This window comes from Pipistrellus hanaki (genome assembly GCF_964339955.1).
Source record: "Pipistrellus hanaki genome assembly, chromosome: 7".
Classification (NCBI taxonomy): domain Eukaryota; kingdom Metazoa; phylum Chordata; class Mammalia; order Chiroptera; family Vespertilionidae; genus Pipistrellus; species Pipistrellus hanaki.
The window spans coordinates 22,191,138-22,204,107 of NC_140509.1; the positions used below are offsets into that span (position 1 = coordinate 22,191,138).

A 12,970-nucleotide genomic window follows, 5' to 3' on the forward strand; every position below is an offset into this window, starting at 1 on the left:
GCCCATGGGTGTTTTTGCAATAAAATAGAAGGGATGAGTAGTTGTAACAAAGACTATGTGGTCCTCCAAGACTAAAGTACAATCTGTCCCTTTGCAGAAAAGGTTTCCAAAACTTGAGCTAATTAATATACAACATAAAAAGAACTTAAAATGTTTTGTTGAAAAGATTGTGTTAATATATATAATCTTAACATCCTGGGTCCATTTTTTAAAAAAAAATATTTTATTGATTTTTGTACAGAGAGGAAGGGAGAGAGATAGAGAGATAGAAACATCTATGAGAGAGAGTCATCGATCAGCTGCCTCTTGCACATCCCCCACTGGGGATATGCCCGCAACCAAGGTACATGCCCTTGACCGGAATCGAACCCGGGACCCTTCAGTCTCCAAGCCGACGCTCTATCCATTGAGCCAAACCGGTCTCGGCCCTGGGTCCATTTTTAATAAAATTATTAAAAATAATTGCTCAAGTTCAAGATGAAAGAAATTAAACTTTATAGTAATTCATGTAAAAATAACAAATTGTGTGATATTGGAAACAACCACTTGACTCCTTAGCCAAATCAGCGACATCAAGAAATGCCACAAATATCTTCTAGGAAAAAGCCAGTAGATTTCATTGACCATCAGCTAAGTAGAAGCCAATAATGTGAAGTGGCTAATTTTAAAAAGCTATGAATGGGGGACATCTGTAGTAGTATCAACAATAAAAATCTGATGAAATCTTAGATTGTATTCTCAAAATTTAGAGAATCCAAAATATGATAGGAGAGTCATTGTATCTCAGATACTTAGAGTATACAACTCCACATCTTCTTAAGAAAATGACCTTGAGAAGGTATGGAGAACCTCTACTTGGCAAGCCAAGTTACTCAAAGGTTTTGCAGCAACTCTGCACACCTGCTGCTTGGACCCACAATACTCCAAGAATCCACATGGGTCCACACTGGTGAAAGGACAGCTACTTTTCCCTAATCACTAGATTCCCATGACATTTTATCCTCTCTTTTGTAATGCTTCAGAAACTCATAGTACATTAGATCATCTACTCATTTAGTATGCCAGGTTCTATTCCCTGTGGGGGAGGAAGAGTCTAGTTAAACATTGAATTCCTCCAAAACAGCAATTATATAATTTCCTTTTGAAAGATTTTTCCTAGAATATACTCATTAAATAGTTGAAAATAGCTTCCTGAATCTAGCCAGGACATATTTAGTTCCATCCTCTAAAAAAAAAAGTAACAACAAAAAATAGTTTTTTCAGCACAGGATTCTATACACTAGCAAATGGTCATAGCATGGTATTACAAGAATTTCATTTCTACCATGAGAATACCTAACCTGACATCCTAAATATTTTTATCAAAGTTGCCTTACTTTTTTAAATTCAAAAAGTAAAGATAATATACTATCTTACCCATAGTCCTTAGGGAAGAAATACCTAATAAAACTCACTAGAAGGCATTTCACATTTCACGAATAAAAATTCTATATACATTCCACTAAATAAAAATACCACAGAGAGGACTGGAAAACTGGTGATCATTAATGCTCTAGGTCAGTGGGTGTTCCTCAGTGCCCTCTGAGATGCCATTAAGGGAGGAGGAAGCTGAGTAGTGAGGGAGTCTAGAACCTTCCCAGCTTTAAACCAGACTTTGCTTTACTTTAGTCTGTTCTATATGCATAGTTTTTGCCTAAGATTTTATTCCTACAAGTGATTGTTTCTAGAACTAAAACCACATTCAAAATAAAATGTAGTTAAAACTTTTACTGAAGTACATAAACGGTCACTTGACAGTTCTCAATCTTATTAATTGTCCAATATTTACCTTAGATCCTGGAGTTCCAGGCTGACCTGGTGAGCCATCGCTTCCGATTAAACCCTACAATTTTAGGTGGGAATTCAAGAGAAATATAGAGAAAAACATTTTAAAAATTTAAATGCATTTCCAAGCCACACATTCTCATAACAATTGATGCACTTACGGTATTTGGAAAATTTCCTTACACACATCCAAATAAAGGCTAATAACGTAAATAAGCAACCTATACAAGATAGAATGAAAGCTAGCAGAGCCCTTGTATATTTTTGCTCAGAGAATCTACAATAGCACAAGTTACTGAATGGCTGATAAAAAGACAGATGTAAGAAAAAGTTTATTTTTTTTTTCTCTATATTCATTCTTCCTTCTATCATGAGGGAGTAGAATTAGGTTTCTACATAGATGTTACCTTGATCAACATTATTTACAATTTCTATTTTCTTGAACAATATTTTGAAAGAGTTACAATCTAATAAATTCTTTGAATATAATAATCTCTCTTCAAATTACAAAATGGCCATATTTTTAGGTAACCATATAATTCATAAGACAATAATAACCACTCTAGCAAAAGGACTTGATTCAGTTTTTGTTATACTTTAAATACCATCATGTATACTAAAAATATCTGCTTTCTCTTAAATGTGGCAAAGGAAATGTGATGAGCAAAATAAAAATTCAATTAATATCATCAGAAAATACTATAATCTCCATATGGCCATATTAAAAATACCATGTCATCAATGCTATGTTCTGCTGTCAATTTAGGATGTGATTGTTATTATAAAAAGTAAAATATACTGATTAACAGCACAGATAATAAAATATTAGAAATTTATTTTCTGGTTTATCTATAGTAAGGTTTCTAATCTCTATTTTGGTGGTCAAATTTTTGAGAACCTGAAGATTTTCTTTAAAAATGGACATAAACATTATCTCTTTCATACAAATGGATGGAATTGGTGAACACTAAGTATCTCATTGCTGGACCCCATTCAGTTTTTTGAACTCCAGAATACCAACTCCTGGTACACAGCAACAATATTTCAAACACCTGATAATAGTGACATTAACATACAGGTATCCCCGGAGCTCCTTTTTTTCCTAATGGTCCTGGAGGCCCAATTTCTCCCTAAAAATCAAATACAGATCAAATTTAAAATTGGAAATTATCAACTCATTTCCAGAAGTTTTCGACCCAAGCACTACAAAATGAAAATGCAATACCAATCAGCCCAGTGTGGTCTGTTTTCCCTTCCTGTACTACTCTGTTTCCCCGAAAATAAGACAGTGTCTTATATTAATTTTTGCTCCCAAAGATGCGCTAGGTCTTATTTTCAGGGGATGTCTTATTTTTCCATGAAGAAGAATATGGTATACATTTATTGTTAAATGAAAATAAAGGAACTTTATTACCTCTATACGGTACGGTAGTACGGTAGTTGTCAACACAAACCAGACAAACTGTGAATCCTACAGTATCAAGAATTTACTCATTTATTCAATGACAATCATGTCATCATCTTCTGGAACACCATCATAACAATCCAATTCCTGAATTTCCTGGTGAATTTCTTGTGATTCCATTTCTTTCAGAATCAGTGGACCAAATTTCTCATGTTTTAGCGTAGGGGGGCCTTATTTTCGGGGGGATGCCTTATATTTCACTCAGAAGGAAACCTGTCAGTAGGTCTTATTTTCTGAGGATGTCTTATTTTCGGGGAAACACGGTATAAGAACAGAGTAAGGCAAAGCTGAAAACTCAGGAACTGAACACCTTAAAGAAGTGGGCCTGGGGTCTGTGGACTTACAAAGTCAAATATTTGCATTAGGAAATCAGGTATGACACTTGCCAGTCTTTCAAAGAAGACCTAGCAGTTCACAAAAAGGTGAGACAACAGTGGGGAGGGATAATAAAGAAATTTTTTTTTTTTTTTTTTTTTTTTACTTATCAGGGTTTAAGATCTATGGTAGTAAAAACAAACTAATAAAAAAAAATCTAATATGGAATAATAGCATTCAGATTTAAACTTATGGAATTGTGGCTCATTGGGTGCTCCAAGGGATTCTCTGAATCCAGAACAAAAACAAAAAACAGAAAGAGCATTCTCTGTGAGGAAATGCCGGTCTTATAAGAAGTAGTGGAGGACTTCAAAGATCCCTTGTTTTAATAAAATATACTCTGGGTTGAGTTTATGATTATGCAGATTCGGAGCTGTGTAGGAGTCAAAGGATTGGGTTAGTCTAAGTATATGCTGAGCTCATGAAACTGACTGCTGGACCAGCCATCTATAGAGGCAGAACTTTCAAAGGAGGTTGAAATGGTGTCCATGCTACCAATAGAAGTCAGCTCTCCATCTCCAATTAGGCTGACAGGACTCCCACCAACTAACATGAGCAATGAGCTCACAATCAACAAGAAAGAGAGAGCAAGCCACAGACTGAGATTAAACAGGAATACCCACAAACTACAGAAGCAGAATTTAAAACTGTATATGAAATATTTAAAAATTTAAATAAAAAAACCCAGGAGGATTAGTAGGACTGAAAACAGAATAAGAAATTTTTTATGAATAAAAAGACATTAAAAATTAGAACTTGCCCTGGCCAGTGTGGCTCAGCAGTTGGAGTGTTGGCCTGCACACCTAAGTGTCTTGGATCTGAATCCTGGTCAAGGACACATATGTGGGGACCAGTTGGGGTCGATGCAGGAAGCAACCAATCCATGTATCTCTCTCACATTGATCTCTCTCCCCCCATCCCACCCCACTCTACTTTCCTTCCACTCTCTAAAAAAATCAATGGAAAAGATATCCTCAGGTGAGGATTTTAAAAAAACACACAAAAAAACAATTAATTTAAATACATTAGAAACAGTAAAGGAAAAAATACACTGGAAAATATGTCCAAAAAATTTAACCAGAATGTAAGACAGAATAAAGAATATAAAAAAAAATTATTTAGGCATATAGAGGACAAAATAAGAAGGGATAAATATATCTCATAAGAATTCCAGAAAGATGCAACAGAGAGAATGAAATAGTAGTAATATGGAGGTAATGGTTGATGTTTTATAGTTAATAGAAATGATTCCACAGAGCCAGGAAGCAAATTGAATTCCCACCAAAATGAATAAAGAGAAATATTTATCTAGGTACACCACAGTGAGTTTCAACAACACTAAAAACAAGAGAATAACTTAAAAAAATCCAAAAGAAAGGGACAGACACAAATCAATGGTCATCAGAATCAAAGCAGATTTTTCATAGTAACCGAAGCCAAGAGACAATAGAAGAAATGTCTCAATGTGTTAAGAGAAAATAATCATCAATCTTGAATTGTATGCTCTACAAAATTATGTCTCAAATACAAGAGTAAAATAAAGATATTTTTAGTTAAATAAAAACTGAACATTTGTTATCAAGATATCTGTACTAAAAGAACTTCTAAAGGTATAGTTCAGGAAATAGTAAAATTACTACTTAGAGCACAAGATAGAAAAGTAACCTAGTAAAATAGAAAGCAAGTATGTAAATGCAAATTAATATTATTTGGATAAAATAAAAATAAAAACTAATTTGTAAAATAATAGCTTCTGAAATTATATCATATTTGAAAAATTGACCTGCCATGAATGTAGTAAAAAAGTATTCTTGGTGAAGATACATTGCCCTTTCAATAAGCTGAGCCATGCCCAAATCTTTCAACTTTCATCATTACTCACCTTTTGTCCCATTAATCCTTGGTTTCCAGGAAATCCTGGGATTCCCTAAAAAGAAATAAATTATATTTTTAAATAAAATTTTTGTTGATTGTGTCATAATTGGATTTTTAACTTATAAATAATGCATAATTTCAAGTATATCAATTTACAGTACAACACTTCCACTTATAATAATCCAATTTGGAAAACAGGAAATTTATGAGAGTTGATACTATATGAACATCTACTGATACTAAAACTTTAAAATAAAAGCTTTCAAAAATCTCTGAGGATATTAACCTTGGTTCTTCCTTCAGACAAACGTAAATGATAAAATAAGGACATTTTATCTAAAAATGCATGTAAGAGCCCTAACTGGTTTTGCTCAGTGGGTAGAGCGTCAGCCTGCGAACTCAAGGGTACCTTGCTTGCAGGCACATCCCCAGTAGGGGAGTGTGCAGGAGGCAGTTGATTGATGTTTCTCTCATTGATGTTTCTAACTCTCTATCCCAGCGTTTTTCAACCGCTGTTCCGCGGCACATTAGTGTGCCGCGAGATGTTGCCTGGTGTGCCGTAGGTGCAGACAAGACAAGAATTTTATAATTTTTCACTATTTTGTTTACTTAATATTTCATAATAAAGTAATTATAAAATACTTTCTTTGTGTTTATTTGATTCCTATTCAAGAGAATTACTTTATATATATTTAGTCAATATAGGCACAGAGTTAAATTTTTTAACATTTTCTAATGGTGGTGTGCCTCGTGATATTTTTCATGAAACAAGTGTGCCTTTGCCCAAAAAAGGTTGAAAAACACTGCTCTATCCCACTCCCTTTCTCTCTGTAAAAAATCAATAAAATATATATATTTTTAAAATGCATGTAGGCAATGGCTATCTACAGGTGTTTGAAGTATATACTTGAAAACATAAGCATTTATAAATGTACTAACTAGATATAATATAAAATAATATTAAATCTCAATGTAACATTATAAAATATAAAAATATAACATTATAAAATATGAAAACAAAAATATTCTATAAATATTTTAAAACATAAAGCAAACTGAGTTTTAAGTATAATGAACATAGAATAATGTAAATTGTATTCTTATATACAGAAAATTTATATTCTCAAAGAAATCAAGATCAATATTGCTCAGGATAAAGGCCCCATTTAAAATGATGGCATTTGCAACCAAATCTCAAACACACACACACACACACACACACACACACACACACAATCAGTTAAGATCAAGTTCTGAATTTAAATAAAATCTTATAAAATTGTATCAAGATGGCCACACATTATTCTATGCTGATACAGTTGTGCAAATGTCCCTTGGCCCCAAGAATCCCTAAAGGGGTCATGTAATTGCCCATGATACAAGCAAACCTGAAAAGCTGAATTTTGCTGCACGGAGTAGTCCTTTATTATTTAGGGTTTCATCACTACTCAAGTCTCTATGCCCTTCATAATCTATGATAGCAATAGGAAATCGTTATAGATATCCTGACTCTAGTCTTGTTTCTAAAACCAACTCAGGAGGCAGCAAAGTTTTCACCTTCACTTTGGTGGGAGACAGACTTATGCCCAGGCATTCCAGAGTAGCAAGCTGGCTTCCACCTCCCAGAAATTCTTGAGAACCCATTTACCCCCTGGATCTGATATGACACCCTTCTATCTGAGTAATTCTAAGACTGAGCGTGGTTTACCTTAAGACATAGCCACAAATCTTGCATTATCTCAACATATCAGATATTGAAAATATTTGGGGAGAATTTCAGGTTGGAAAAAAAAGGTTGTTTTTCAACTATTGTGTTTCCTCTAAAATTAGTGAACATTAAAATACATTTCATAGATGTGAAAAGAAGTTATATCCTCTATTCCACTTATACCAAGAATTTTTAAATATTAAGTAAGTAACAAGTAAAAAATATATAAAACTATGTAATATTAAAAACAAAATGTAAAATTAATTTATTAAAGCAAATTTTGGCCAAACTAATATAATATCATGAGTGTGCATGGAGTAAAAGACTATTGAGAGAGAGGTTAACCGAAAGAGCTGAAATCATTCAGAGCTTTATTAGTTAATAAAATTCTCCTAGATAATATTTTCCCGGGCTCCCAGTGCATTTATTGAAACAGACTAAACTTTGCCAATTTTAATTAGCAGAAATATCATTCAAAACCATTTAAAAGTTACCAGTTTGTTGATCCAAAAGTATTTAGTAATAACTACTTTATAGAGCAAATGTTTTTCCAAGCTAAATCTTTATATTTCCCTTTCACCTGTGTGGTCTGGGTTCAGACAACTGTGAAATGTATAAGCAAAGACAGAAACAAGTCTTCTATTTGGTAAGAGTAAAGAGATCTATTTTGTCTACTTATGTGATTTCAGTTTGGGTTTTGAGGAAGAGGAGAGAGTCAGCTAGAAATTCATGTATAATGTGCTGGAAAAATGTGGGTATAAAATAAATGTTCTAGAAGCTTCTCTGTAATCATTAAACCATTGCTGTGTAACAAACAGGGGAAAATAACAGTACCTAATTCATGGAGTTTGTACATTATATCAATGAACTTTCACAAGGCTTAGCTCAATGGTGGCATGATAATGATTGGATTTTCATGACTATCTTTTCACAGCTCCTCCCTGACCTTTTAAAGTTACAAAATAAACGAGTCCACTCTTTTCAGCATCTCAAAGTTTGTCTTCTTCCCCCTCTATTTTGAGGAAGTCTGTTTTGCCTTTCCACTTGACTTTTCCTATGCTCATTTCCAAAAGTTGCCATTGTTTCTAAGATGACTCTGGCAATCTATGGCTTCCCACTAGGGGGCGGCAACATGCTGGCATAGCCCTCATTCATTACCTTTGCCTTTTCATGTTTGGCTGATTCTGATTATATAGAAAAATACTACAGTTACTCTCTCTCTCTCTCTCTCTCTCTCTCTCTCTCTCTCTCTCTCTCTCTCTCTCTCTCTCTCTCTCTCTCTCTCTCTCTCTCTCTCTCTCTCTCTCTCTCTCTCTCTCTCTCTCTCTCTCTCTCTCTCTCTCTCTCTCTCTCTCTCTCTCTCTTTATGCAGAACTATAATTATATTTCATCACTATTAAAAACATTTCTATTTCAACACACTTTTCCTCCCAGAAAAATATGACCAAAAGTTTCAAATATATTTACAGGTGAACTCAACAACATTTTTCAATCCACTGTTTTTAAATTCCAGACTGACAGATCGTTATGAACGATGTACAAAAGATTGCTCTGTGGTAAGATAACTCTGAAGTAAGTCACAGTCATAGCTGTCAAACCTTAAAGAAACCAATATACAAAAGTACTTGCAATGAACTCTTAATACGGAAATTACTGGTTTTACTACCCTCTTTAATATTTCAATGCAGTTTTACTATTTCTTTTGATCTTTAAGGGGAGAAACAGAAATCTAAGTAACAATGGATGAATTTTTTCTCCCTAGCCTACAAACCAGAACCCACATGGGATTGGATCCAAATTACCCAAATAATTTCAATAGACTATTCTTTGGTAAATACTTGTGGGCTCCTCATACTTATGTACAATAGGTAATGCCACCCATCTGTCATAATAAGTTACATAAAGAGACAAGAGATGCCACAGAAAGGAACAGCTATTGGTGAGCCCTTTGCAAAGTCGCTTCATGTTACTGGCATTTCTCACCCTAATCTAAAGGCATTTATATAGTATTAAAGCCAAGAAGATATGCTATATGATTTGCAAATGTATTATTTTTTAGGACAAGATTTAAAAAGGCAAATATTTATTAAATTAAAATTACATACCTGAAAACCCAGAGGAGGTGGAGGAGGACCAGAATGAAATACCTGAGAAACGTCCACACTGCCACATCACAGAAACCTTAGAATCGTCCTGACCCCTCCCTTCAACTACAGAAAAATAACCTACCCCTGGACATCAGCAAGTAAAACCATGCATGTGAAACACATTAGCGAGTTAAAAGGAACATGTACATACACACATATGTAAACCTGAAAAACAATTCCATTTCAAAGAAAAGTTCCCAAGTAATACCAGCGTTGTTCTAAACCAGTGTTTCCCAAACTTCTCTCATGATGAGAATCACCTGGTGGAGTTGTTAAAATACAGATTCCTGAATCCCAACTAAGAAGTGCTAAACTGGAATTTTGGGGAACATATAGGTAAAATTTTACTTAACTTAGTCCTCTGTCTTAGTTGGGATTCAGGAATCTGTATTTTAACAACTCCACCAGGTGATTCTCATCATGAGAGAAGTTTGGGAAACACTGTTCTAAACTAAGCTCCGATCCTCTGAAAACCTAAAAAGTGCCGCTCATACTATTTTGGGCACATAGAATGCCATAGTATAACTCAAGACAAATTGTGGTGAACTTCTCATTCAGGAGAAAATGGGACATGGATTTTTCAAAGACATTTATTTATAGCTGACTCAGTAAAGCTGTATACCATTTTCCAGAGAAATCTGAAAATTATAATAAATATTTTTAAAAGCAATACAAATGTTGACTGGTGCAACCATATGGAAAACAGTATGGAATTTCCTCAAAAAAATTAAATATGGAACTGTCATTTGACAGTGATCTCACTTCTAGGAATATATGCTAAGAATCCCGAAACACCAATCAGAAAGAATGTATGCAACCCTATGTTCATAGCAGCATAATTTACATAGCCATCAATAGATGAGAGGATAAAAATCTGTGGTACATTTCACAATTGAATACGATACAGCAGTCAAAAAGAAGGATCTCTTACCCTTTGGGACAGAATAGAAGGAGCTGGACAGTATTATGCTAAATGAAATAAGCCAGTCAGAGAAAGACAAGTATCACATGATCTCATTCATATGTGGAATCTAATGAACAAAATAGATCCAGAGATAGAGAAGAATGGAAGAGACTGTCAAATCTCAAGAGTGAAGGCCTGAGTGGGTGGGTGGGTGGGAAGAGATCAACCAAAGAACTTGTATGCATATGTATAACCCATGGACTCAGACAATAGGGTGGGGCAGGGGTCAATGGTGGAAAATGGGGACATATGTAAACTTTCAACAATACAGATTTTTAAATTTTAAAAAAGTAATATATAAGTCAACAAATAAAATATTTTAAAACATCAAATCAAAGGTTGAAGGCAATTTGAAGAAAATGAATTTTAACCTTAATTCATTTATATGATAAAAAGCAAATAACTATTTGGAAATTATAACTTCCTAAGTATCTTTTGTTGATAACCTCATTTTTGAAATATTACATATATAATTTTACACCTAAATTATTGAACTTATTGTGTAACTCAGCCCATTGTGAGTTTTGTTATGTTCATACAATGTACTAGTATATCCCCATTTTTTCTATTGAAAATAATGAGATGATACACTAATAAATATTTACTAAAAGAAAAAATTAAAGGGAATTGTATTAGCTTTCTCTTGACCTATAACAAATCACCACACACTTAGTGACTTAACACAATAAATTTTATTCATTCACAGTCCTATAGGCAGAAGTCCAGCATGGGTTTCACTGAGTTAAATTCAAGGAGTTGGCAAGGAGCTGATTCCTTTCTGAAGTCTCTAGGGGGGAATCCTTTTCCTTCTCATGCAGGTTATTGGGAAAATTGAATTCCTTGCTATTGTAGTACCCATGTTTCCAGTTTCTTGCTGGCTGTAAACTGAGGACCATTCCCAGTTTCCAGATGAAATCACATTCCTTTGCTCATGGATCCCTTCCTTTATCTTTAACATCAGCAGTGGCCAATCAGATCTTTTCCAGTTGAATATTTTTACCCATCCTTTTTCACATTTAATTATTTTTTTATTAGGTTGGGCCACCTAGATAATCCACAATAATCTCAAGGTCATTAACATCAATCCTATATGTAAAATATCTTTACCATGAAAATTAACCTATTCCCAGGTTCTGGGGATTAAGATGCAGGCATCTTTCTGGGGTTGGGGAAGTCATTATTTTGTCTACCTTAGAAATATACCTATTATCCCAGGACCAGATAGTTTCTATGTCACTTAAACTTCCCCAGGCCATTAAAAAAATGGAGATCGTCTAAATTCAAGTAAGCCTAATTACAAAACCAGTCAAGAATAATTCCTAAGAAAGAAATCTACAAACTGATCTATATTATTACTACAAATGAAACTTCACTATTATGTTAGGAAATCCAATATATCAGTGCATAGAACAAACTGAGCATGACTAAGTAGGGCTTGTTTCAGGATGCAATGAGTGACATTAAGAAATATACCCATATAATGGGTTATGTTTATGTAAATTACTATATTAATAGAGGAAAAACAATACAAAATCACTTCAAAAGATATTAAAGATATATTTTATAAAACTTATCATGCATTATTAATAACCTTTTAATAACCCAGGACTAGAACTTGGTAAAACTGGATCTGAATCCTTGGGAAACCAATTAATTAATAAACACCAGACTTAAAATTCCTATTTAAGCTTAGGAATAAAACATAGGCAGATCTGAAGTAGAAATTCCACTTACAGTAATACATCCTCTCTGAAAAATAGTTCATAAGTATGTGTGAATATAAGTAACTTCAATAGGAGAGATTAAATAAAATACATACAATCTATAAATAGATTCTGTATTCTCTCTTATAACCTGATCTGGTAAACATCCATATTATAAAGGTAAAGTTTCAATGGACATAATTTTTATTGTAAAATATGTATATGTATTATTTATATATTTTTATATGAAAAGAAAAAGTCTGAAAAGGATCTCATTGAGTGAATAGCAGCTATTATCTCAGAGGTGGGAATGGGATTTAGCTAACAGACTTTAAAATTAATCACATATGTTCTTTATATTTTGCCTATTTAAAAGAATTAAATAAATATGTAATAACAAATATAAACAATGAATAGAATAAATATAAATAATAAAAAAACAATTAAAATGTTCAATAAAAATTTAGTCCATAAAGTTTTTTCATTTCAAAAAATTCTCAGAAAAATAATCTAAGATTTTTTTTTTTCTTTACATTTACATCATTAAAGAAACTACTGTTAAAAATTGGTTGGCAAAAATAAAAAAGATGGCTATCATTGGATTAAAGAAAAAAAGCTAAAACAAGAGAATGCAAAGATCAATTCTGGAAGAATCTTAACATGACTCATCATTGTGACCTCAGATAACAATGCATTGGCTCAGTTTTCATGACTTGGTAGATTATTCCTGTAGATAATTTTTTACATGTTGCTAAGGATAAACTTAGACAGGGCACCAATATCTCTGAGGGAAGGACAATGCTGTGTTTCTAAATCTTTTTACAAAAGAGCTACAACTTTGGCATTGGACAAGATTAGCCTAACCAGGGAGCATTTGCCCACTTCTCCACAGTAACAGAAATTAACTTT

At 33.4% G+C, this 12,970-nt stretch overlaps 1 protein-coding gene across 3 annotated transcripts in view; it reads right to left on the reverse strand.

Moving 5' to 3' along the window:
- Positions 1-12,970, reverse strand: part of COL21A1 (collagen type XXI alpha 1 chain) — a 164,125-nt gene that overhangs the window by 15,224 nt on the left and 135,931 nt on the right. For all 3 annotated transcript variants that reach the window (XM_084889133.1, XM_084889132.1, XM_084889134.1), the window contains 3 exons: positions 5,547-5,591; positions 2,901-2,954; positions 1,829-1,882 (listed from right to left, as the gene is read on the reverse strand). In XM_084889133.1, the coding sequence (XP_084745259.1) occupies positions 1,829-1,882; positions 2,901-2,954; positions 5,547-5,591 (153 nt within the window). The remainder of the gene's footprint in view (positions 1-1,828; positions 1,883-2,900; positions 2,955-5,546; positions 5,592-12,970) is intronic.